This window comes from Manis javanica, chromosome 8 (assembly GCF_040802235.1).
Source record: "Manis javanica isolate MJ-LG chromosome 8, MJ_LKY, whole genome shotgun sequence".
Lineage (NCBI taxonomy): Eukaryota > Metazoa > Chordata > Mammalia > Pholidota > Manidae > Manis > Manis javanica.
In genome coordinates, this window is record NC_133163.1 from 73,691,427 (window position 1) to 73,714,558 (window position 23,132).

General features: G+C 54.8%; 3 protein-coding genes across 13 annotated transcripts; 1 reads left to right on the forward strand and 2 right to left on the reverse strand.

Annotated features, from left to right (window-relative positions):
* The first annotated feature begins 9 nt into the window (after positions 1–9).
* IPO4 (importin 4) lies at positions 10–21,721 on the forward strand. 8 transcript variants are annotated; one of them, XM_073211446.1, is made up of 30 exons: positions 10–241; positions 322–408; positions 541–620; positions 700–741; positions 1,175–1,304; positions 1,392–1,571; positions 1,803–1,868; positions 1,970–2,071; positions 2,160–2,243; positions 2,517–2,681; positions 2,777–2,830; positions 2,989–3,098; positions 3,404–3,512; positions 3,670–3,799; positions 3,987–4,100; positions 4,196–4,309; positions 4,568–4,688; positions 4,847–4,958; positions 5,065–5,174; positions 5,284–5,361; positions 5,437–5,494; positions 5,579–5,684; positions 5,764–5,957; positions 6,108–6,149; positions 6,510–6,635; positions 6,741–6,949; positions 7,058–7,190; positions 7,269–7,373; positions 8,092–8,161; positions 10,352–10,440. In XM_073211446.1, the coding sequence occupies exons 1-30, from the start codon at positions 173–175 to the stop codon at positions 10,384–10,386; spliced, it is 3,135 nt and encodes a 1,044-aa protein (XP_073067547.1). In that variant the 5' UTR covers positions 10–172; the 3' UTR covers positions 10,387–10,440. The 8 variants fall into 8 exon arrangements, with proteins under 8 accessions (XP_073067547.1, XP_017506525.3, XP_073067549.1 ...); XM_017651036.3 differs by lacking the exon at positions 10,352–10,440 and adding an exon at positions 8,240–8,602; XM_017650972.3 differs by lacking the exon at positions 10,352–10,440 and adding an exon at positions 8,277–8,602 and having other exon boundaries at positions 158–241.
* On the reverse strand, positions 8,692–15,273 carry REC8 (REC8 meiotic recombination protein). Of its 2 annotated transcripts, XM_017651669.3 has the most exons (20): positions 14,575–15,273; positions 14,248–14,451; positions 14,104–14,172; positions 13,844–13,986; positions 13,683–13,758; positions 13,453–13,573; positions 12,387–12,447; positions 11,983–12,062; positions 11,621–11,732; positions 11,461–11,533; positions 11,289–11,380; positions 11,068–11,117; positions 10,607–10,750; positions 10,211–10,277; positions 9,953–10,122; positions 9,691–9,739; positions 9,372–9,438; positions 9,113–9,244; positions 8,935–9,041; positions 8,692–8,829 (listed from the first exon to the last, which is right to left on the reverse strand). In XM_017651669.3, the coding sequence occupies exons 2-20, from the start codon at positions 14,301–14,303 to the stop codon at positions 8,738–8,740; spliced, it is 1,761 nt and encodes a 586-aa protein (XP_017507158.1). In that variant the 5' UTR covers positions 14,304–14,451; positions 14,575–15,273; the 3' UTR covers positions 8,692–8,737. The 2 variants fall into 2 exon arrangements, with proteins under 2 accessions (XP_017507158.1, XP_073067554.1); XM_073211453.1 differs by having other exon boundaries at positions 11,461–11,732.
* On the reverse strand, positions 17,885–23,054 carry IRF9 (interferon regulatory factor 9). Of its 3 annotated transcripts, none has more exons than XR_001851741.3 (9): positions 22,530–23,054; positions 21,577–21,757; positions 21,116–21,299; positions 20,758–20,879; positions 20,606–20,681; positions 20,436–20,507; positions 19,481–19,890; positions 18,453–18,568; positions 17,885–18,317 (listed from the first exon to the last, which is right to left on the reverse strand). XR_001851741.3 is itself a non-coding variant. In XM_017650833.3 (9 exons), exons 2-9 carry the CDS (start codon positions 21,754–21,756, stop codon positions 18,192–18,194), a joined length of 1,218 nt encoding a protein of 405 aa, XP_017506322.1. In that variant the 5' UTR covers position 21,757; positions 22,530–23,054; the 3' UTR covers positions 17,885–18,191. The 3 variants fall into 3 exon arrangements, 1 of the variants encoding a protein (XP_017506322.1); XM_017650833.3 differs by having other exon boundaries at positions 19,481–19,822; XR_012120596.1 differs by lacking the exon at positions 20,606–20,681 and having other exon boundaries at positions 21,085–21,299.
* Between the last annotated feature and the right edge of the window lie 78 nt (positions 23,055–23,132).

The following is a 23,132-nucleotide window of genomic DNA, read 5'->3' on the forward strand; positions in this document are numbered from 1 at the left end:
TCGCGGTTCAGCCGGCGCTCAAGCCCAACGGAAATGGGAAGATCGCTGAATTACCCTGGGGACGGCCGGCGCGCGGAGCAACGCCCCTTCCGCCGGAAGTGGGTTTCGGAGCCTCCACGTGTTGTCCCTTCCACCCGCTGTCCGGCCGGGGAGCGTTGGCTCCGCTGCTGCTATGGAACCCGCCGGCCTGGAGCAGATCCTGTGGGAGCTGCTGCTGCCGGACACCGAGCGCATCCGCCGGGTACGGGGCAAGCGGGACCGGGCTGGGGCAGGCGGGAGGCTGTGGTAAAGGCCTAACTGTGACCTCCAGACTCCCTCCAGGCCACTGAGCAGCTCCAGATCGCTCTTCGGGACCCCGCCGCTCTGTCCGCACTGTGCGACCTTCTGGCCTCGGCAGCCGACCCTCAGGTGAGGCTGACTCCTTCCCGCTGAGCTTCCCATCGAATGCCACCGGTCAAGCCCCAGCAGCTCCTGCCTGCTGCGGCCCGCCTGGTACACATCCGGCGCCAACCCTCACCTGCCTGCTTTCTGTCTTCGCAGATCCGCCAGTTTGCGGCCCTGCTGATTCGCAGACGACTGAACAGCCTCTGGCGACGGCTCGCACCAGAGCCTCAGGAGAGGTGGGCGGGGCCGGGGCGGGGTTGGCTGAGGCGGCACTCGCGCAGGCTGAGTACCAAACATCTGCCACCTGTGTTCCAGGCTCAAGTCCCTGGTCCTGACGGCCCTTCAGAGAGAAACAGAGTAAGTATTTACCCCTCTTATTCTGGGATCCTAAGTGACTCCAGGCTGAGATTCCCCCCCTCTGGGTTTCTGACTTCTTTTTCAACTCCAGGCAGGGACTTGGGGAGCAGGGACTTCACTTCTAGACCAAGGGTGGAGCCACAATTCTGAGACTGTTGAAGACTATAGTTCTTAAGAATGGTCTGTGATGCTCTGCTAAACCCGAGTCAGAGATATGAAACTGAAATTTAGTCTGAGTGAGGCCAAACTCACCAGGTTACATACCCACATTGCTGTTGGTCTCTCTGAGCGGTTAGTCTCTCTGAGCTGCTGTCTTATGCATCCCAACTTGGCAAAAGCCCTATGCCCACACCTGGAGGTTTCTGTCCTGGCCACCCTATAGGGCAGGGCCAAGGAGGGGGATTTGGGTGGGGTGAATCTCTCCTGTTTGCAGGCATTCTGTGAGCCTTAGCCTGGCTCAGCTCTCAGCCACCATTTTTCGAAAGGAAGGCCTGGAGGCCTGGCCTCAGCTCATGCAGCTTCTTCAGCACAGTACCCACAGCCCCCATATCCCAGAAAGAGAGGTACTATCAAATGGTTGGTGGGAGGTAGGGACTGAGAGGCCAGACAGACCATGTAAGGTTTTCCCTCTTATCCCCACACCTGGACAGATGGGGCTTTTGCTGCTAAGTGTTATAGTGACCTCCCGACCTGAAGCCTTCCAACCTCACCACCAAGAGCTTCTTCAGCTTCTGAATGAGACCCTTGGTGAGGTGGGCTCTCCTGGGCTCCTCTTCTACTCCCTGCGCACTCTGACCACCATGGCTCCTTATCTCGACACTGATGATGTGGTGAGACGTGGCCCCGCAGCTTCCCTGGCTCCCTGTCCTTGGGCCTTCATGTCCTCACCCTCACAAGATGCAGAACTATGTCCGCTTCTTCTCTTGCTTTTTGTCCTTCCTGACAACTGAGGGTGGATACTGTGGGTGGCTGTGTCTGGGATCCTCCTATGTAAAGGCTTCAAGGAAGCTGTTAGCTTCTGGGGTCTGAGATGAGGTTGCATAATGCCTTCTGTCCTGTAGCCTCATGCACGGATGTTGGTACCCAAAGTCATCGTGGCAGTGCAGATTCTGATCCCTGTAGATGAGGTGAGGACATTTGGGCAATAGCTGTGTTGGAAGGAGCATGCAGGAGCATCCAGCTGGTCTACTGAAGAAGAGTGTAACCCTAAGATTTGTGTCTCTGGCAGGCAAAGGCCTGTGAGGCTGTGGAGGCTCTGGATGAATTGCTGGAGTCACACGTGCCCATCATCACCTCCCACCTCTCTGAGGTCCTTGCCTTCTTCCTGGAGGTGAGCCTGGGGTGGGCATTGCCCCTGCTGCCCCTCTCCTACTGGGAGTTTCCTTGCTTGTCTCTGATTCAAGTTAGTCTCTGGGCAGGTGGCTAGCAACGTGTCCCTGGGTGATACGATACGTGTGCGTATTCTCTGCTGCCTCACTTTCTTAATCAAAGTCAAGAGCAAGGTGAGTATCCTGCGGTGCATGTCACCACCACCACCACCCCCACTGCCCCCAAATCTCCATCCCTCCTCTCACTCCTGGGGCTTTCTGTCCATCTTAAAGTATCTAAAGTACCATAACCAAGATATTTGAGATTTGGTGTGGCCACACCGCAGCTTCTGGCTTAGAGATCTGCAATCTCCTGCTGGCCCCTTTGTGGCATGGAAGGCAGGAATTTTTAATATGAGTCCATCTTGGGAGCAGAGTCTGAGACACTATTCTACCCTCCCTCTCAAGGCCTTGCTGAAGAACCGTCTCCTGCCACCCTTGTTGCACACCCTTTTCCCCATTATGGCTGCCGAGCCCCCTGTAGGCCAGCTGGATCCTGAGGATCAGGATTTGGAGGAGGAAGAGCTGGAAATTGGGCTGGTGGGGGAGACTCCCAAGCACTTTGCTGTACAGGTGGGATGTGGGATGGGGGTGGTGGGGTGGCAGGCAGGGTGTTAGGTAGTAGTTGTAGGGCAGAGATGGAGCCAGCAAAATCTATCTTTTTATAGGTTGTGGACATGCTGGCGCTGCATTTGCCCCCTGAGAAGCTCTGTCCCCTTCTAGTAAGTGTGGCTCTGTCCTTCTGATACCCCTATGCCCAGGTCGGCCTGCATTCCTGAGGCTGAGGGCCTTTGGGTCCTGGTAGGTATAGAGGGTCTGTTGCCCCAGGAATAGGCAGGCTCATAACAGCATCTCAGGAGAGTTCCTCCTGTTCCCCTAGATGCCCATGCTGGAAGAGGCCTTGCGGAGTCAGAGCCCATACCAGCGCAAGGCTGGGCTCCTGGTGCTGGCTGTGCTGTCTGATGGAGCTGGTGACCACATCAGGCAAAGGTGTTTATTCCCCTGTCCTGGAGAGAAGGTGGGCCATGAGGAGGAGGACCACACAGCCCATGGTAGTTCTGGTCTATGCTGTCATTCAAGCCCAATTGTCAATAGCGTTTCCTCCCACTCTCAGAAGTATGAAAGATAAGTTTAATGGCTGCCCCAGCTGTAGTGACAAGGAGGCGGTATCTACCATATGGTAACAGGGAAAGCCTTGGTTTTCCCAGGGGAAACAAACAAAACAAAAAAATGGCTCAGCCTAGTGCTCTTGGGTCCTGCCTTCAGACTGTGTCATCTTGTCCTGCTCCATCCAGATTGCTGCCCCCACTGCTGCAAATTGTGTGCAAGGGCCTGGAGGACCCATCGCAAGTCGTGCGCAGTGCCGCTCTCTTTGCCCTGGGACAGTTCTCAGAGAACCTACAGGTCAGGAAGGTTGAATGTGGGCAGCCACCATTTCAGAGTGCCCACCCATCCCAGATACTCATCTCAACTCAAATCTTCAGGCATTCCTGCTGCCATTAGCATGTAGGTGTGTGCCCTGTGGTCAGGTTGACTCAGGGCCCCTTCACTCTTTTTCTAGCCCCATATCAGCAGCTATTCAGGGGAGGTGATGCCACTGCTCCTCGCCTACCTGAAGTCAGTGCCTCCTGGGCACACACACCACCTGGCCAAGGCCTGCTATGCCCTGGAGAATTTCGTGGAGAATCTAGGTAGTGATGGCAGTTGGGGGTGCAAGGAAGGGGACGTGACTGTAGCTTTGGCTGCAAGGCGCATCCTGAACTGTCTGCAATGGGGAGAGGGATGTAGTGGGGCCACAGAGAGGATCACCTAGAAGGAAGTGGCCCCCCAGAGGGTAGGAGACCTGGGTTGGTTGGTAGAGAAGGCCCTTTCTCACAGGGCCTAAGGTGCAGCCGTACCTTCTGGAGTTGATGGAGTGTGTGCTGCAGCCTCTGAGGAACCCCAGCAGCTCCCGGGCCAAGGAGCTGGCTGTGAGCGCCCTGGGTGCCATTGGTGAGAAGAAAGTAGCCAGAGGCAAGGGCACGGGTTCACCCAGAGAGCCTGTGGCAGGTGATCCTGGCCCCTGATTCTGTGCTTCCATCCTGCAGCCACGGCTGCTCAGGCCTCCCTGCTTCCCTACTTCCCCACCATTATGGAGCACCTGCGGGAGTTCCTGTTGACAGGCCAGGAGGACCTTCAGCCTGTGCGGATCCAGAGCCTGGGTGAGTAAGGGTTCCCAGGCAGTATTCCCAGGGCCAGGGAAGGGCTGATGCTCACCTGTTCACAGACAGCAGTTCCCCAGGGGAGCACAGGTGTCCTCCTTCTTATCAAAGAAGGTACTCCCGACACTAAACCAGAGTAGGTGGGATTCCTGAATCACCCTCCACCCTAGGTGCCACCTTTGATCCACCAGGCCTTGGCACTGCACACTTCTGGCCCAGTTCCATATCCCAGAGCTAACCAAGTCCTTGTTGCCACAGAGACGCTAGGGGTGCTGGCCCGAGCAGTTGGGGATCCCATGAAGCCCCTGGCTGAGGAGTGCTGCCAGCTGGGACTGGGCCTGTGTGGCCAGGTAGATGACCCTGACTTGCGGCGCTGCACGTGAGTGAGCCCTCAACTTGCCCCTGTCCCGCCACTGGATCCCCATCCCTTACCCCAGACCCCAGTCTTCTGGTCCTGGACCATAGGTTTCCCTGGGTTCCCCCACCCTGTCTGGCTATACCAGGCAAGATTATACAGCTTCCATCTAACTCCACCAGGTACAGCCTGTTTGCAGCCTTATCAGGGCTAATGGGTGAGAGTCTGGCACTCCACCTGCCACAAATCACCACACTCATGCTGTTGTCACTGCGTTCCACTGAGGGCATTATGGTGAGGAGATGGTGGGCTTGGCTGGTGAGGGAAGGCCAGCCCTGGGTTGTGATTCATCTTCTGGGCCCAGCTGAGCCAAAGTCCCTCCTGTGCATCCTCTGTCCAGCCTCAGCAAGATGGAAGCAGCTCCTTCCTTCTGTTTTATGATGAGAGTGATGGGGAGGAAGAGGAGGAACTCATGGACGAGGAAGAGGAGGATGACTCTGAGATCTCAGGGTACGGAGGGGTGCCATTCTGTTCAGAGGTATCTTGGCCTTGGGCAAGGGCACAGTGGGGCACAGTCTTCCTGATGCCTGAGCACTGCTGCTTCCGCACTGTACTCTAGGTACAGCGTGGAAAATGCCTTCTTCGATGAGAAGGAAGATGCCTGTGCTGCACTGGGGGAGATTTCTGTGAACAGCAGGTGAGCATCAGCCTTTCCCTGGCCCTGAGAATCCTGCCTGCAAACCCCTTGCATATGGCGTGTGTTTGTCCACAGTGTGGCCTTCCTTCCCTACATGGAAAGTGTCTTTGAAGAAGTGTTCAAACTGCTGGAGGTGAGAGAGTCTTTGGGTCTGAGGGTTGCAGGCCCCATGTTTGCCCTGCACACAGCAGGCACAGCCGCCCCTCCTCATCTGCAGTGTCCTCACCCGAATGTGCGGAAAGCAGCCCATGAGGCGGTGGGTCAGTTCTGCTGTGCACTGCACAAGGCCTGTCAAAGCTGCCCCTCAGAACCCAACACTGCTGGTGAGAATGGGAGGCTGGGGCTGGGTGCAAGGAAGAGAGGGGCGGGGCCTGACTGGACATCAGCCAGTAATGTCCCCAGCTCTGCAGGCTGCCCTGGCCCGAGTGGTGCCATCCTATGTGCAGGCAGTGCGTGGGGAGCGGGAGCGCCAGGTGGTAATGGCTGTGCTGGAGGCCTTGACTGGGGTGTTACGCAGCTGTGGGACCCTCACACTGCAACCCCCTGGGCGCCTTGCTGAGCTCTGCAACATGCTCAAGGCTGTGCTGCAGAAGAAGGTGAGTAGGCCAGAGGGGCTTCTGGGTAAGATGGTGGCCCGGCCTCAGATGGGGAGATTCAGAGGCTACAGGTGCAGCTACCCCTTTCCCTGACTCATGGAAACAAGGGGCAGGCAAGCCAAGGTTTTGTCAAGCTCCCTCTTCCTGCAGATAGCCTGTCAGGACACTGATGAGGAAGAGGAGGAGGACCAGGTAAGAGCTACAGATGCAAACTGGGACTAGGCAGTCCAGATAGTCCCACAAGGGCAGGTGTGGACAGTGTACTTGGGCTTGGTCTGGGGGAGCCACATAATGGCTCCAAAAGATGCAACCCTGCTTCCACCAAGACAGTGGAGTCTGGGAAGGCTTCCTGGAGGTGGGGATTCAAGGTGGGATTGATTGATAGGTAAGAGTAGGAGCCAGAAGAAAAGGCTGGACCTAAATAAGCCCAGTCTGGAAAGGGCCTGTTTTGTGGCAGTGGTGGACTGCCTGCAGGAGTGGCCAAGCATGGTGGGAGGTGTCCACAGGTGCAGAGCTGGCTCTGGTTCTCTAGCCCCTGACCTGGCCCCACAGGCTGAATATGACGCCATGTTGCTAGAGCATGCTGGTGAGGCCATCCCTGTGCTGGCAGCTGCAGCCGGGGGAGACGCCTTTGCCCCCTTCTTTGCCCCCTTCTTGCCATTGTTGCTGTGCAAGACCGTGAGTATTTCCTCTGGCTTCAAACTTTTTTTGCCCATGTGCCCTATGTCCAGCCTCCTACTCTGTCCCAGTCCCTAGGCTGACTTGCACTCCTCTCCCCACCAGAAACAGGGATGCACGGTGGCAGAGAAGTCCTTTGCAGTGGGAACGCTGGCAGAGTCCATTCAGGCCCTGGGTGCTGCCTCAGCCCAGTTTGTGTCCCGGCTTCTCCCTGTGCTGTTGAGCTCCACCCGGGAGGTAGACCCCGAGGTGCGGAGCAATGCCATCTTCGGGCTGGGTGTGCTGGCAGAGCATGGGGGCCACCCTGCCCAGGAGTATCCTTGGCTAGCAGAAGGGGGCTGGGGTGAGGTTGGGAGAGTATTCCTGGGGCTCAGAGATCCAAGAGGTCTGCCTGGGTGCCTATTCCTTGACTGTGGAACCAGACACTTCCCCAAGCTGCTGGGGCTCCTGTTGCCCCTCCTGGCGCGGGAGCGCCATGACCGTGTCTGTGACAACATCTGTGGGGCACTCGCCCGCCTGCTGATGGCCAGTCCTACAAGGAAACCAGAGCCCCAGGTGAGGAATGGGGGCATCAGGCAGGGCCAGTAAGCTGAAAAGGGTGCAGGGTGGTACATGAGGCATCTGTGTGTCCAGGTGCTAGCTGCCCTGCTGCATGCCCTGCCCCTTAAGGAAGACTTGGAGGAGTGGGTCACCATAGGGCACCTCTTCAGCTTCCTGCACCAGAGCAGCCCTGACCAGGTAACCTTGATGCTGCACGGCCCTTAGAGGGGAGCTTGTCCTCCAGTCTCAGTGACAGGCAGAGTTGGAGTCAGTTGTGGCTAAATGCAGTTACAGTTTAAGCTGTCCTTTGACATAACATATTCTTTTGCTTTCATATTTGTCTGCAGGATTGGCAGCCATGCCTGTAGTGGGAGAGGAGGGACTTTCTCTTACCACATAGCATTTTTTCTTAGGGAAGCTCTATCCTCCCTGGCTATTTCTACCCTCTGGTCTGAGCCAGAAATCAGAACTTCCTAGGCTGATGTCCTTTACCAGGGCTCTTTCATACTGCACTCCATGAAGGAGGCTGGGTACCTGTGGGCCACCTACCTTCCATTCTAGTCAGCTATTCTGCTTTCTGAGGGAGATTTGTCTTCACCCCGTGGCTAGATTTGGATTCATGTCCCAGGGTCCCTGTGTGCATCACCTCTGTCTTGCATCTTTAGAAACTATTGTATTGGTGGAGCTCCTGGATGTCTGGGCTGCTTTTGGTCTTGAGGCCATCACTTTGAAGCCATCCCCTCCAAAAAAATTATTACCATGTCTCATGGGTCCTTCTCATGCTCCACAGTTGTTTTGGATGCCTGTGAATCAGTGTCAGGTTCAAACAGCCCTAGTACGAGACTTTGCCTCTTTTTGGTCCCTATCCTTGGGGCCCAGGATGCTGCTTCCCAAGTCAGCCCTTCTTTACCCACAGGTTGGGGATGTGGCCCCTGAGCTCCTGCGTATCTATAGCCTCATTCTGGCTGACAACAAGATCCCACCAGGTGAGAGGGCAGAGCCAGAGGGAGGCAGGGAGCATCAGAGCTCCAAGGTCCTGAGACATCTAGGGGTTGGGATGCCAGTCCTCCCTGGATCTCTCCCTCTTCGCTCTCCACCCAGACACCAAGGCTGCACTGCTGCTGCTCCTGACATTCTTGGCCAGACAGCATACCGACAGCTTCCATTCTGCACTAGGCTCATTGCCTGGTGACAAAGCTCAGGAACTCCAGGCTGTCCTGGGCCTCACCTAGGCTGTGGGCTACAGCCAGGCCAAAGAGAACCGAGCCTGCCCAGGCCCCAAGACCACCTCTCAGCCCAGTTCCAGCTCACACAGTACCAATGATTCAGGGCCTCACACCCACAGCCCTGCTTGCTTGCCTTATGGGGACACCTTTGGGGTTGGATCTGTTAACGCTGTGGACAATACAAATGGAGTTATGACATCATCCTGTAAGAAAGGCAGTTCATTTTCTGCTTGAACAGTAGCTCAGAGCAGAAAGCACAGAGATGCGTGTTCAGAAATGAGGCGGCCAGGATCTAGTTTAATGTAGCTGGTTTCCTAACAGCTTTGTAAATTGGCTCTAGCCATAGTGGAATCGGGGCCCTGGCTGGATCAGGAGGCGCCCATATGGCTTCTCTTGTTCCACACGTAGAATCTTCTGTGCTGCAAGCACTGGTCAAGAGGGGAGGAGAGAGCCAGTTAGGGCAAGTCCCTAGAGTAGCCTCTGGCCCATGTGTCCCCACAGACAGATGCACACACACACATGCCCACACTCACCCAAGAGCAGGTAGAAGACCCGGGCAGCCATCCTGCGGGGGCTGCAAGGTGATACCAGGCTGCTGAAATCAGGCTTCCTGTTGGCCTGCAGCTCCAGGGCCACTGCCCTATAGAGATCAAGAACTGTTAGCTGAGTCCCCAGCCTGGACTTCCCTCATGAGGCACCCCTCTCTGGTACCTGTGCATGGCCTCCAGCGAGAGCAGCTCAGGCTCTGGGGGCAGCTCCACAGGCATCTCCATGGGTACTTCAGGGAGTTCAGGCACCATGGGCAAAGCAGGGGGCTCTGGCTGCTCTGCCTCAGCCCAGGCCCTAGAATGGGAAGTAAAGTGGAACAAGGAACATGACAGCTGTAACAGCGATGGGCCATGCCCACCCCAGCCAGTCTCCTGACCTGGCGAGGGCTATAGGCCTGGGTGCCCCCAGGCTGGCAGCTTACCACCGTTCTTCCAGGGGGATGAGGCTGATGCGGGACTTCTCTTCCTCAGCTGCTTCTAGGGAGAGCTCTGTTGGGGGAAGGCGAGGTCCTGGTAGGGCTGCTCATTTGAGAGGTCAGGACCTTGGGGCCACCTGGTTGAACTGGGTGCCAGAGCTATGCAGTGAGTTGCTAAAAGTACCCAGGTGGGAGAACTGAAGAGAATTCTCATTCCTCATGTTAAGCACACCCTCTGATTAAAACCATCAACACTTGGGGTACCTGTTGCCTGCAACAGTAGTTCAGGTGGTGGCCCCCACTGTCTACATTTCCCAGTGCCTACCTGAAGACAGCATGAGGGGTCCACTGGGCTCCTGGGCCTCCCTCAGCACCTGGGGGTGGGAGAAAGAGAACTAAGACCCCCAGTATATAAGCACCTGGAGCAGGGGTCAAGCAGTCCCACCATGAGCCAGCCTAGGCTCTGGGGCAGGACACAGCCCAGTCCTGTGCCCAGAACCTGGCATTGCTGGCTCCTATTGGCAAAAGGCAGCCTGCTGGAGCTCTGGCAAAGCAAACTGGTCTCTAGGAAAGATGGGTGTGGTTACCTCAATATCACTCGGAGTTTCAGCCTTTCTTATTTCCTCAGCTGCTACCTCCCTCTCAGCAGCCTCCTCCTCAGGCTCCTGGGGTGGCCTTCGTCTCCTGACCTGTGCTCTTGGGGGTGGCTGGGCACAGTGTGTCCAGAGAGCCAGCAGTTCTGGAGGTAGCCAGCACGCTGGAAACGAGGGCATTGGGAACAGGATTGGTGGTGTGAGGAATATGGGTTCAGAGGATGCCATGTGCCAACTCCTGCCACTCCTTACTGTGAGTTGGGGTTCGAAACAGCTCTGCAGGACTTTTCGTGGTCCTTTCTGGAGGCTGCACCATTGGCTGCATGGGGGGAAGGCCATAAGCCTCGTGAGGAGGGAGCCACTCCTCACTACCCCTTCCCCACCTCTTTGCAGTGCCTTGTTCCAGGCCTGGCTGTCCAACCCTTTGAACATCCTGCTCCTGCCTGCTCTGACTATTAAAAGTAGGACTTTTTTAACTGGTATCCATGGATGTGCTCACTGGGGTCACCAAAGAACACGGAGAGTTCCCTAATGCATGCACTTTGGGAAATGCTCTCATCTCCCCAGGAGTTTACAAGGCCCTGCATGCACCTGCCCCAGGCCCTCACTGCCTCCCTCCATCCCCTGCAGAGCTAAGGCTGCACTTACACACTCCCAGCAATGGGCTCTGGTTTGCAGTTGTTCCTGAAATTTCTCTCGGGAAATCTGAGTCTCCTTGTCCCAGAACAATAACTGGCGGCGGCGGCGAGCAGGTGGACTCCTAGGAGTTGGGAAGACTGGGGGCCTCCTCCGCTGATTAAGGACGGGAGGTGGGAGCAAGGTTACCCGTTACTCCTTTTCCTGTCATCCTGACAGCAAACAGGCCTCACACTCCTGCCCCCCAGAGGTGCCTTGGGAAAGCTTGGGCAGGGCCTCTGCAAGTTTGCACCTACCACCCCTGTTTGAGAAGGCAAGTTGGATAAAATGGGGTGTGGCCAGGGGCACCTTTTACTAATTTGCACAAAGGCCCAGCAGTGGTGCAGGGCTTGGAGAAGCCAAATACAAATGAACAACTGGCTGAGGAGGAGAGTGGAAGCAGGCAGGGGTTGCTGGTGAAGTGTGCTACTCACCTCTAGGCTGAGTGGGGCTGGTGGACGCAGCTCTTGAGGAGGGGTCACCTCTGCAACAACACTTCAGGTCCTGGCTCTGCCCCACACCCTTTGCCCTCATGGCCACCCAGACAAGAAGCTAGAGAGCCTCCCTTCAGCAAGTTGGAATACAGGGCCCTTGCCTGCAGCAGCTATGCAAGTGGCCCTGGCAAGGCCCCCCCCCCGGCCTGGTAGGTGCTCACCAGTAAGTGGGGCCCCGGGCTCCCAGCCTGCCAGCCTGAGTTCTTCAGGGGCTAGCAATTGGCCTGGAAGTGGCTCTATTGCCCCTTCCACTCTGAGGAAAGAAGGGTAAAAGAAATTAGGTCATCGTCCCAGCAATAACCCCCTAACTGGCCCAAGGGTTCCTACCCTTACTGTGCAAGAGCTAGAGGCGAGAGTGGGGGAACTATGGTGTTTCCCTCTGGGGCCCGGGGCTCCTCCTTGGTCTCTGCAGAGAGAGGATCAGGGCTCAGTGTGCAGAAGAGGAGAGGGGGGGCACTGCACAGGCCCAGGTTGTCAATGCCAGGGGCCTGACCGTCTGGTGCTAGGTGGGCCCTACGACGTTCCTCTAACAGGAGAGCCTCATCTTCCTCAGCGATCAGTAGGTCAAGGTCTCGGCGGCTGACCTCTGGGAGGTCCTGTTCACCCTGTTGAGAGGGGAAGAGCAAGGAGAGGGTACTCAATTCCATTTCTAAAAAAGGAAAGTAAGATCCAGGAGGCATGCTACAGGGCTGGGCTGAGCAAGCTCCACTGGGTGCTCAAGTGCCAGGGGCAGGGAGTCTGGAAATGGTGACGGAGAAGGCGGGACTCTGGGCAGGGAGAAGTAGGTAGATGCAAGGGGAGCTAGGCTATAGAAAGCAGACCTCAGGCCTCAGACTGTGCAGGGGCACAACTCACCTCAATCTGCAGCATGTGTATGGGCTCCGCCTCCTGGATGGTGATGGCCTCGGGAGACAGCACAGTGACCAGGATCCTTTCTGGAGGGGCAGGGAAGTCACACCAGCCTCCCTGCTGCTTTCCAAGTTCCCACATGGACTCAGGTCAACCCAGGTTCTAGTGAGGCCCAGCCGGTCACTGGCAATCTGACCCTGGTTACGTTGCTTAACAACTATGGGCCTAGTTTCCTCAACTGTAAAATGAGGATGAAAATTCTGACCTCATAGGACTATTGGGAGACAATGATGGGATTACAGACATAAAGACCTCTGCTCAGAGCCGTCTCTTAAGAGAAGCTCAAAGATTGTCATTTCAGTTCTTAGGCCTTCCTTTTTCTCTTGCCAGAAAGAAGACTCTCTACTCACCTGGTTTCCTAGGCTCTTTAGGGATTCTCTCTGGGGTTGCAGCCTCCAAGAGGTGTCGAATCTTTGGGGAGGGATTGGGGACAAACAACAGGATTAAGCTTCAGCCACTGCTTTCCCACTTTTCACACCCTCATTCAGACAATGGACAGTAATACCCCATCATGCCTAATTCTTGGGGCATCGGCATCACTATGCAGTGAACCCACTTGCCATCTGTTCCCCTCTCTTCCCATTCCTGCTGTCAGCCCCCTCAATTATCTAGCCTCTGTCATTTTGTCTTTGTGAGAAGCATTGCATCCTTAGTCAACTTATGGGGGACAGAGGGTACAGGAAAGATTGGTATGGTCTAGGGGGGGAGACAAGTTTGTATATGACCTCAGCAAGAGTCAACACAAGGATAAAATAAGGCCCTAGTGATGTGCTGTGTTCCAGAACAACATTGGATTCTGGCTGGGAGTGGGATAAAGTCAGTGGAAAAGGGTAGTATTTGAGCCAGGTCTGTAAGGAAATGTAGGTCTTAACTGGTAGAGAATGAGCAGTGACCATTATGGGCTAGGGAAACAACATAACCAAACAAATGAATGTAGCATCATTAGGATATATGGATCAGACTAGTGTTTGGAAATGAAAAATGCCCAGGGGATATGCTGAGAGATGTCTGACAATGGCTAGGTCTGGACTGGGGTATGGAAAACTCTAAATTCTAGTATTCTTTTTGCAGTGGGGAACTCCTGGAAGTGCTTTGAAGGAAGGGAATAACACTTTCTAAATTGTGGGGCATTAGGAACTGATAGAGAAGGGAAACCCAATGCCAAAGGACAGGTGCCTGGATTAGGGCCTTGGCTGTGGGAACTGTGGAAATAAGTGGGGACAAGAGCTGCTTCTAGGTTGGCTCTGAATAGGTAAGTGGAGTAGTTTTGTCTGGATGGGTCCATCAAGACCATTCCTCTGCACTAACTCCTGAGGGGCAGAGCTGTGGCAGGCTCCCTTCCACTCACCCCAGTGTCAGCAGTCTCTGTATGCATTGTGAAATCAGTCTGAGGTGTCCCAGGGGATTGAGCCCTACCTGAGGGATATTGAAGGGACTGGGAAGTATGGGATCCACAGATATCATCCCAAAAAAGGGGTCTGGAGCATCTTCCAGGGTTTCCATCAAGTCCAGGTGGTTAGGAAGCAGCAGGTTGGGTCTGAGAAAGAATTTGGGCTGTTGTGGACTGAGGCTGAGATGGGCTGAGGTGAAGCAGAGAGGTTCCTTAGCCAAGGCTGGGTGGTCCCAGGCCCAGGGGGGCAACTCACAGGTCAGCCTCTACCATATCAATGCGCATCTGCAGCTGGGCACGGTGTAAACGCTCCAAGATGTGCTGGATGTCCTCTGTGGGCAGGGAAAGCAAGGTAGAGAGCCAGCCTAGCCAAGGGCCACTCAGCTCTGCCCCATCTTAGAGCCTTCCCAGCCTTACCTACGAGGTACTGGCATTGTTGAAAGTAAACGCGGATCACGCCGATCTGGAGCTGGGCTGAAAGGTAGAGGGAGAAGCGGGGCCGCGGCAGGCCAGGCAGCGGGGGTTGCACTCGCACCAGCACATAATTGAGGATTTCCTCGCTGGGGGAACACGCGCCTTGATGACCGCCCTGCTACGGATCAACCCCACAATCTTGCCCACCCCAAATCATCCCCTAACCCTGATACCAGGCCATTCCTCCCTTTTCTGGGCCTTACCAAGTCTTCACCACGTTCACCTTTAGGTATTCGCGCTTCACCAAGCGGCTGCCGCGCGTCGCCGCCAGCCTGGAGGGGGAAGAGGAGCGTCAGGCTGGGGTCCGTGGGCCCCCGTTTGGTACGCCCACCCGGCCTGGCCCCTACCAGATGGTGGCGAAGCAGCCGGTGTGGCGCTGAAGCACGTTGGGATAGTAGAACATCGTTTCTCTGGGGTTTCACCTTCGCCTTCACCACTGCTCTATTCGGATCTCAATCCAAATTCTTTAGGGCACGGGAGTTCCCAACACCGTTGGTGAGAAGGGTTTGGACAGGTGGCGTGTCAGGTGGACATAGAATGCCAAATGCAAACTGGAGAATAAACGATTTAGGGGAGAAGTAAATGGAGACGCAGATTGCATACACAGTAGTTGGGACGCGCCTCTCCGTCGCCCCTGGGTGGGTTTGCACGCCCCGTGAGTACTTCGAACTTACTGGAGCCTTCCGAGTTGGTTTCCAGGTTGGAGATGCAGAGCTCTTGGAATGAAGGCCCACGCTGTGACCCAGACCAGGTCCCGAGGGAGAACGGGTTTCCTCCGTAGAGATGCGGGGGCCCTGGGCCTTTGCGCTCAGTCTCGGCCCCTGCAGTCCCGGTCGTGGCGCCCTCCGGCGGCACTTGGTCCCACGGCAGGGAGTGCGCACCCTGGTGCTCTAAGCCTCGCTCCTCAGTAGGCCCCCAGAAACAGCCAATGGGGAACGGGGTGGGCTCGGGAGCGCGGGTTCCAGGACGCCAAGTAGCCTGCCTGGTGTTGAAGCAACAGGAATGTCCCGCGTCAGGCAGCAAACCAATAGGAAGAACCCTGCGCGCTGCCCCATTGTAAGGTGTCTTGACCAATGGACTCTCGTTCTCCTTCTGGTAACAAGTATTCCTCGGAGAGGCCCTGCTCTGCGGGCCAATGAGCGGGGAGCAAATCCCAGCCTCTGCCCGGCAGCGGGCTTGGTAACAAGGGCCCTTCAACTAGTAGGGGTGGTAGGGTCATGCCGAGGGCAACTTCTCCTGCCCGGTTTGGGGCACCTGACCTGCGGTTAGACCTTCCCTTTTCCCCAAATCCCACCAATTATCAATTGATTGATTCATCTTTGTGTCCAGCCTAGGGCCTGTCGGCAGCTGGAGGTAGAAACGATGTAAGGCTGGCTTGGGGCCACCAGCTTGAGGTGGCCTTGGAGCCCCCCACAGGTCGATGGGCAAGAAGTCAGATCTCACAGGAAGCAGTGACGGGGCTTGTTGGGTCATTTCCTAAACCTAAACAACTGAGGTTGTGGGCATCCCCCAACAGGCTGTTTTCCAGTTATGAGTGTCCTCCTGGCTTTAACAGACCTTACCTTTGTTGGATGCAGGGAACACTTCTCTATATGCCAAAGCCGTTTGTCTCAATTCTTTGTGTAAAATTAAAGTTGTATGGCTGTAGTTACAAATACCCCTTGTCCCCATGCTCCCTGCCTTTACACAGCATTTCTTTGGCCTAGAATGCCCTTCCAACTGTGAGTCCAGGGCATGTTCTGCCTCTTAAGAGACTCAGCTCTTATTGCAGTAAACATTTGTCAAATGAATGTACACTCGCCCTGAATTTAAAACCATGGAATGTCAAGGCTGAAAGAGATTTCAAAACCTAGTCCAAGCCTTACCTTTACAAATGGAGAACAGAGGCCCATAAAGACTGTTTCTCCCAGACCACACAGCTTCTTAGTGACAGCCTGGCTGATAGCTCTGCTCTCTTGAATTCCAATGTTCCCAATACTTATTCTACTGTGCTTGACTACATTGGCTTCTATATGACATAAATGTCAACATTTTTAAGTATTTACAATGGGGCACAAAGATGATAACATAGGGATACCTGTCCTTAAAGTGTTTAGAATTTAGTTTAGGAAATGGGCAAGGGATACGGTAATTTATTCATCCATCCATCCATTCAACAATTATTTATTACATGCCTACTATGTGCCAGCACTCCTCTGGCCACTGGGATATAGCAATGAACAAAATAAGTCCCTATTCTTATGGAGTAGGGGAGAGAAATGAGAAGTAGGCAAAAAAGTACAAGAAGTGATCAGAGCTATGAAGAAAAATGAGGCATAGGAAAAGAAAAAGTAGTGAAGCTACTATTTAGGTTGGGTTCACAGGGAAACCTGCTCTGAAAGAGAGAAGGCAAGTCACTTGCCTACCTAAAGAAAGAGTATTTTAGACAAAAGAACCAGCAAGTGCAAGGGTCCTGAGGCAGAAATGTGTTTGGTGGGTTCAATAAGCCTGGAGAAGAATGGCAAGAGGTATGAGGTTAACGAGGAGGATAGAGGCCACATTGCAAGGATCTTAGAGGCTATTGTAAGGATTTGGGCTTTTACTCTGAGTCAAGAGCCAATGGAGGGTTTGAGCAGAAGAATGACATAGTGCAATTTACATATTAAGAGATTTACTCCTGAAAATCAGCTGAAGGTGGACAAGAGTGAAAGCAGAAAAGAAATGAATGAAAGCTGGAAGAGGTATGACAAATGATGGCAGCTGGTTTCCAAGTATTGGGGGTGGGTGGGGGTGGAAGAAGGAAACAGATTCTGGACAGATTCTGAAAGAATAATGATGAGATTTGCTGATGGATTGGATGCAGGGTGTGAGAGCAAATGGAAGTCAAGGAGTTAGCAGGTACAAAGAAGTTCAGCAAGGGTTTCAGCAAATTAAGCGCCTAACAGGGCTGGTGTACTTGTGCCCTCAGTGGCTGATTTCTCTGCTGCTCGTAGAGACGCCTGTTTGGGTTCTCAGGATACTGAGCAAGACTAAAGAGAAGGTCCAAGGAGGTAGAAAGACTCAAAAGCATCACTGATATTTGTCAAGTGAGACAGCAGGAAGATCCTCAAGGATCTAGGCATCTAGATTTGACCCTGTAAGTGAGCCACAGGAGGCTCATAAAAGTGACATGATAGGAAGAAGTCTGGCCTGAGAGGCCCTTTTCCTCCATTCTGCCATCATATATAGGGAAGACAATGCTGGAGGCTGTGGCAGTTAGATAAGCTGTGACTTAGGTCTGAACTAGTCTAGTGGAAGTGAGTGTACAGAGGCAGGATGACAAGTGGCCTTGTGAAGGAAGAACTTCCAGTTTGGTAACAAGATAAACACAGGAGTAAGGGAGAATGTCAGCTGATTTGGAGCCCTCATATCTCAGTGAACATAGCATTGGTGACACAGCAGTCTAGGCAGGGTGTTTTGTGGGACTTATAGAGTGAGGCACCAGTTAGGGAGTACCCTTCAGTTGCGAGGACAGCACTGTGCTGGGAGGTTAGGCACCAGGACCTGGTTGGCCCCAAGCACACAAGGTGCAGCAGCTCTTCCCTCTGAGTTCTCCTTCCCTCCCAGGTCCCAAGGCCTCTGGCCTCATAGTTCCAGGTCAACTTCAGGTTCTCCTGCTTATTTAGACCAGAGGCCTATTGTGAAGGCCCAAAGCAGGGTCATCTAGCCAAGAACTGTGGAGCCAGATTTTCCAATGTAAAGTTAGTAGCTACAGGGGCTGTAGGCCCAGGGACCCTCTTCGTGGCTGGCCCCGACCCTCTCCCCAATCCTGGTTGCCTAGAAGGTACAGAGAGCCAAGCCGAGAACCCACAGCCCTGGCAGCTTTCTAGCCAGAACCTGGGGAGGGGAGGAAAGGGGCCTGGAGATGTCAGCAGGAAGAGAGCCGGAGTGCTGTGTTCTCATGTTATATCTCCATCATCTCCCTGTGACCCTTGCTACCTTTTCTCCCAACAAATAAGATGCTGATTCCTCTTCAGTAAAATTTTATTGTAAATCCTTAGTGAAATCTAAGAAGAAATATAAAGTGCTTGGCTTTGGGGTTGGGGAAGAGTCCCCTGAGTTCACACCATTTGGACTTTCCCAATTCAGTTCCTCAGAAATCAAAGAGGAATATAGAGGGCTTCAAAATTTAAAAAAAAAGATAAGTCATAAAAACTGTTGAGTTCCCCACCAGCCAGGGTACACGAGGAGTTCAAGGATGTAACTATCACTGACAACCACTGAGAATTATCACCCAGTGAGGCAGGTCAATAGCGTGGAGAATGAGTGTCTTTCAAAGATAGGAGGAAGAGAGAGGAGGGGAGGAAGGTGGGTCCCCCAGGCTCTGCACCAGGGACAGAGTGGCTGCCTGCTCCTCCGGTGTCTCCTCCAGTAAATGTCGGGCAAAGGCCTGCTCCATCTGTGTGGCAAGAGGGTACCATGAGCATACAGAGGCAGGCTTTTGCCCCAGGAGCTACTCCAATAGGCCCCTTTTCCTGGCACCCCTGCCTCCCCCCACAACAAGCATGCTATTCTTCCCCTGCCCCGAACTCACCTGCACTGTGATAAGACTCTGTGGGGTGTGGCTGGGGCCAGGGTTCTCCTCCCAGAAATTCAGTGTTACCTGGAACTTGGGTGGTGGGCCCAGGCCCTGGGAGTACTTGGCCAAGTCTGAAAGAGAAAGGGTAGAGGGCTGGAAGGAAAAAAAAAAGAGAAGAGGGACTACAGGCAGGGAGGGTATAGGGACAAGCCCATCCCAGAGATAGCAGGTGGGTGTGGGGCTACTTGAAGACCAAGGCCAGAGCAGGCGTGGCAGGGTGGCAGGGTTGTGAGCTGTTGCCTCAAGCCAGAAATGCTGGGATTTAAGCTGCTACTTGTGCATAGGCATGCACAAACAGGAAAGTGCCCCTTCCTCCAGTATGAGTATTTAGAGGTGGCTGATTATTATGTAGCTGGAAAAGCTCTCTGCTGGGAGGGTTTAGAGCACTGGTTGCTAACACAGATGCATCCACACCTGTTGCCTGCTCACGAGCACCCTCCCTATGCTGGAGCAGCCATGGCCCAGGGAACATTCATGCTTTGTGGCCACTATATTCAAGCCTTCACTCCCAAGGTCAGATTTAGAGTTCAATGGAGGCAGGGAGTGGAATCCCTTCCAGAGCAGATGGGAGAGGAGCCCCTAGTAGCCTGGAGTGTGACATGCACCAGCTCTCCTGAACATGTGGATAGCCATGAGTGCACGTGTGTATGTAGAAGAGGGCCACAGGGTACACTTCCCAGGATTACTGTATGCTTCCATGTGGTGGTGCTCCCCAAGATGTGACACTCATGTTCTGGGTGCCACCATAGAGCTTCATCTGCTATGGCCTTGACTGGGGAAAGATGGGGGCAGCTTGCCAGAGCTGAGCACAGGTCCTCACAAGTTGTGCACCATACAAGTGGAGGGGGGCCATGCCTGGGCTGTGACGGAGGATCTACTTGGGGGAGCACCCGGGGGTGGCAGGGCCCACCAAGTTGCGCCAGGGGGTGGGTACTAATACATAGGGGGGCAGGGGCTCAGGCACTGAGCTGGAGCAGCCTCACCTCTGCAGAAGTAGGCAGTTCTAAAAAGCTCCACGCACTTGTTGCTGGGCAGCAGATGCGGGCCTGGACCAGGAGGGGAGTAGGGCGCGTTCCAGGAGATGGGGATAGGGCAAAGACGCTGGACGAAGAGGCCTCGGGAGTTGCTGGCCACCAGGACACCTCTCTTGAGTTGGCTGAGCAGGCGCTGGGTAGGCTCTTGTGGACCAGGCTTGGGAAATACCACCTGCTCCATTCCGCACTGGGAGCCCAAGGGCTCAGCCACAAGGCGGCAGTCCAGGCTCTGCACCTGGGCCTCCCCCACCACGTGCCCATTGTAGATGAAGGTAAGCAACAGCGAGTAGTCTGCGGACAGAGATCGGCCAGCTGCACCAGTGCCTCTTCCCAGAGGCCCACCTGGTCAGCACGAGGTTCTGGAGAAACAAAGAGGGCTCCTTGCAAACCCAGCATCCTCATCTAGCTGGTGAGAAATGTAAGGCCCTGAGAGGGAAGCCAGGCAGGCAGTGGGAAGGATAAGGCAGGCTGTGGGGTAGGGGCAGCAGCTGGGCCTTCTGAGGACAGTGAAGGTACCCTCCCTCCTCATCCTCATTCCCCTCACCCTCACAGCCAGGGGACTTCCTGTCAGACTTTCCAGTCATTCAGGAGAGTAGCTAATACACAGATGCCCACTGAGGCCTCCGGGGTTAATGTCCACGGTCTTAGAGTTTACAGGAAGTCCCAGAGGTTGGGCCTCTGCTTACCCCACATAAATCAATGTCTCAAAGCAGGGGCTATTTCTGAGAAGCTGTTTTGAGTCTGGAGTCTGGCCAGGTGCACTGCCTAGACACCAGTGCCTCAGTTCTGGGAAAGCTGGGCCCAGTTTGCTGCAAGCCCTGGCAGATTAAAATAATGTGTGTACAGCCACAGGAAGGCTACCTGGGGGGACACAGAGCAGAGATGAGTCAGAAATGCCAAGTACCTGAGTCTGGAGGAGGCAGAAGCTCCAGGGACACCTGATCTCCTTGGAAAGGGGCCTCAGGTGTGTCTGTACCTGGAAGAGAGGCAGAGGCACATCATTCTGAGTGGTTTCAGGGAGCCCAAGGGCTGAGGGTACAGCACGGGGATGACAGGAGGCAGGGGTACTGGTACCTTCCCGAGGCTCCAGGCTGCTCCTGCTGCTCCCAGAGTCTGAATGGCCTGCTTCCCCACTGGCCCCCACCTCCTCCTGCAGACACAGTGTCCGTCGTTGGCCTGCTCTTCCCGTTACTGTCCTGCCCTCCAGCCCCCTCCCCAGATCTCACCTTTCTGAGGGGGTCCTGGAGTGAGGAGGGACTGAGTGTGCAGTTCTTTGTGGAACCTTCCCTCTCTGAGGACACAGAACTGTGGGGTCGCTTTAATGGTGATTTCTGGGTCTCTGGCTGGGCTATGGAATATTGTGGATGGGGAGAGAAAGGTCAGTGTTGTCAGTGGGGGTAGAGGGTAGGGAAAAGACTGGAAGCAGTGAAAGGACAGGCAGTCCTGGGCCAGGGAACCTGGGACAGCACTCTGCCTGAGGGGCCTAGAGGAGGCCCACCACCCTCTGGGAGTGGAGGGCTCCTATCTCCACCCATCCTCCCCAGTGTGCTCACTCTAGGCGTGGCTGGGCAACAGGACACCCACCAGGGAGGGTTCCTGGTGGCAGCAGCCGGTACACCTTGTAAGGCTCAGCCCCATCCCTATGGCCATTCTCAGGAACCTCCTCAAATTCAGGACTCTTGTTGAGGGCACAGCGCAGACGAGTCTTCCAGATAGCAGGGCCTTCTGCATCCCCCTCCTTGTACTTTCCCTTAAACATTGCCCAGGCCTAGAAGTGAAAAAGAGCAGTGTTATAGACCCCATCTGATCCTCTACTAGGGCTGGCTTCACAAACGTGCAGCCTGAGCACTCACACAGAGGGGCCTGTGCTAAGGTTTATGCTCAGCTGTGCTGTCTTGAAATCCTTAATAACACGTGTGCTTCCATTCTGCATGCTGCCAATCTCCCCTTTATCTGAAACCGAGGCAGTCACAACCCCTTTAGGGTAAGAATGCTAGTAGTGTCTACTCCATCCCTCAGAGGGTCTAGTAACCAAGCCCTTTCACCTTGAAGAAAGCAGCATCCTGATCCTCCCGGAAGTCCTGCTTGCCTGCGTGCTTCCAGGGAATCTGGAACATTGTCTTCGCTGCATCATACCAGCACACCCCTGGGAAGAGCCCGCTCTCCAGTTGCTCCACCACCCAGTTCCGGAGCTTTCGGGTGCTGCGTGCCCTGCCTGATGCCATCCTGGGGATAAGAGCAGCAGGAAGCATCAATAGAAATGACACTTTGGAAGGGAACATCTGCTGAGATCCTGGCCATGGGGATTGGATTCTAACAAAGCCCCCAGAGATCCCATCTGCCTTTCACCTCTAGACATATCTCAGGATTCTCTGAGGCTGAATTGTTTTGTCTCTGCCATCAGTAGAAATTACAAGAAGTGCTTTAACATCCTAAACTGTGACATCTCAAAGGAAACCTTGGCACTGGTCTGAAAAAAAAAAATTTTTTTCAGGTGTCTGGAGTAGAATTCCCTTGGTGGTGTTCCTGGTAAGAGGCCCTATCTGGATCCCCAAACATTTGTAGAGGCAGTATCTGCTACTGGGATCACTGATTGACCCTTTTTTACTCTCCCAACCCCACAACCTATCCTTTGACTCCCATCCCTCACCTCTGCTTGCCCCAGGGGTAGGTGGGGCAGGGAGTGGGGTAGGTGGGGGCAGGGGCAGAGCTGCAACGTAAGTGGGCAGGGCCGGAAGGCAAGCAACAAGAGTCAGCCGGGGCTGGGGAGATTCCTTCCCCAAACCCAGCAGCAGATTCTCCTGTCCTTTGCCTATAGGGCTGGGGACACTGGACTCTGGTCAGTCTCTTACTCAGGCCCAAACTCTTGCTCCTTGCTTACAGGCCTCCTGTTCCTCAGTCTCACAGAAGGGCCCCCAGGAGCCTGGCCTCATCTCCAACCCCACCGGGCCTTCTAGTCCTAGATCCAAGCTGACAGCCGATTCTTGGCTGATCTTACCTGAGCTGCTGTGCAGGCTGTCCCAGGGCTCAGCTGACCTCAGCTCAGCTCCAGGTTAGGCAGCTTCCGGATCTCTCCGCCCCTTTCTACGGTCCCCACCCTAAGTTTCAGTTCTTCTCCAGGGACGCCTGTTCTCAGAAATCACGTGGTCTGAGTTGCAGGGCAGCTCATTGCCACCGGAGGGCAGCAGCATCTCCCTGCCGCAATCCTGTCAGTGGTAGGAGGGCCCCGCCTGGCTCAGGCTCTTTCCCCTTCCTCCCTCAGATAGTCCTTGCTGGGACACTGCTGCTTCCCCAGGGAGGCCACAGTCCTGGGGCAGCCTGGGATTTCGGGATTGCTCGGTATCACCTGTGCATCTGTGTTCCCCCACAGTGCCTGCTTGGTACCTCAAATAGCTGCTGAATTTGATGAAAGGTAGAAGGGAGGCAGGGGAGGAGGAAGCCCAAGCCAGGAGGCTGCATGGTGGGGGTGGGAGGCGGCCTCCCCTTGGCCATCCATAGTATCAATTCCTTTCTAGCCCTGAGTACAGGCAGAGTCAGGAAGTGGGATGCATGGGGTGGGGGTGGGAGTGGGGACCTTTCAGTAAAGCTCTGTTCAACCCCC

Excerpts from the sequence above, each read along its gene's own strand:
- IPO4 (XM_017650972.3), top strand. The coding sequence starts at position 173 with ATGGAACCCGCCGGCCTGGAGCAGATCCTGTGGGAGCTGCTGCTGCCG. Across the intron at positions 621-699 it reads GCACCAGAGCCTCAGGAGAG|GCTCAAGTCCCTGGTCCTGA; the intron begins GTGGGCGGGGCC and ends CCTGTGTTCCAG. Across the intron at positions 4,959-5,064 it reads GTTCCACTGAGGGCATTATG|CCTCAGCAAGATGGAAGCAG; the intron begins GTGAGGAGATGG and ends TCCTCTGTCCAG.
- REC8 (XM_073211453.1), bottom strand. The coding sequence starts at position 14,303 with ATGTTCTACTATCCCAACGTGCTTCAGCGCCACACCGGCTGCTTCGCC. Across the intron at positions 11,118-11,288 it reads GCCCGGGGCCCCACTTACTG|AGGTGACCCCTCCTCAAGAG; the intron begins GTGAGCACCTAC and ends GTGTTGTTGCAG. Across the intron at positions 10,123-10,210 it reads GTTTCGAACCCCAACTCACA|CGTGCTGGCTACCTCCAGAA; the intron begins GTAAGGAGTGGC and ends CCTCGTTTCCAG.
- IRF9 (XM_017650833.3), bottom strand. The coding sequence starts at position 21,756 with ATGGCATCAGGCAGGGCACGCAGCACCCGAAAGCTCCGGAACTGGGTG. Across the intron at positions 21,300-21,576 it reads AGGATGCTGCTTTCTTCAAG|GCCTGGGCAATGTTTAAGGG; the intron begins GTGAAAGGGCTT and ends TTTCACTTCTAG. Across the intron at positions 20,508-20,605 it reads CAGCCTGGAGCCTCGGGAAG|GTACAGACACACCTGAGGCC; the intron begins GTACCAGTACCC and ends CCTCTCTTCCAG.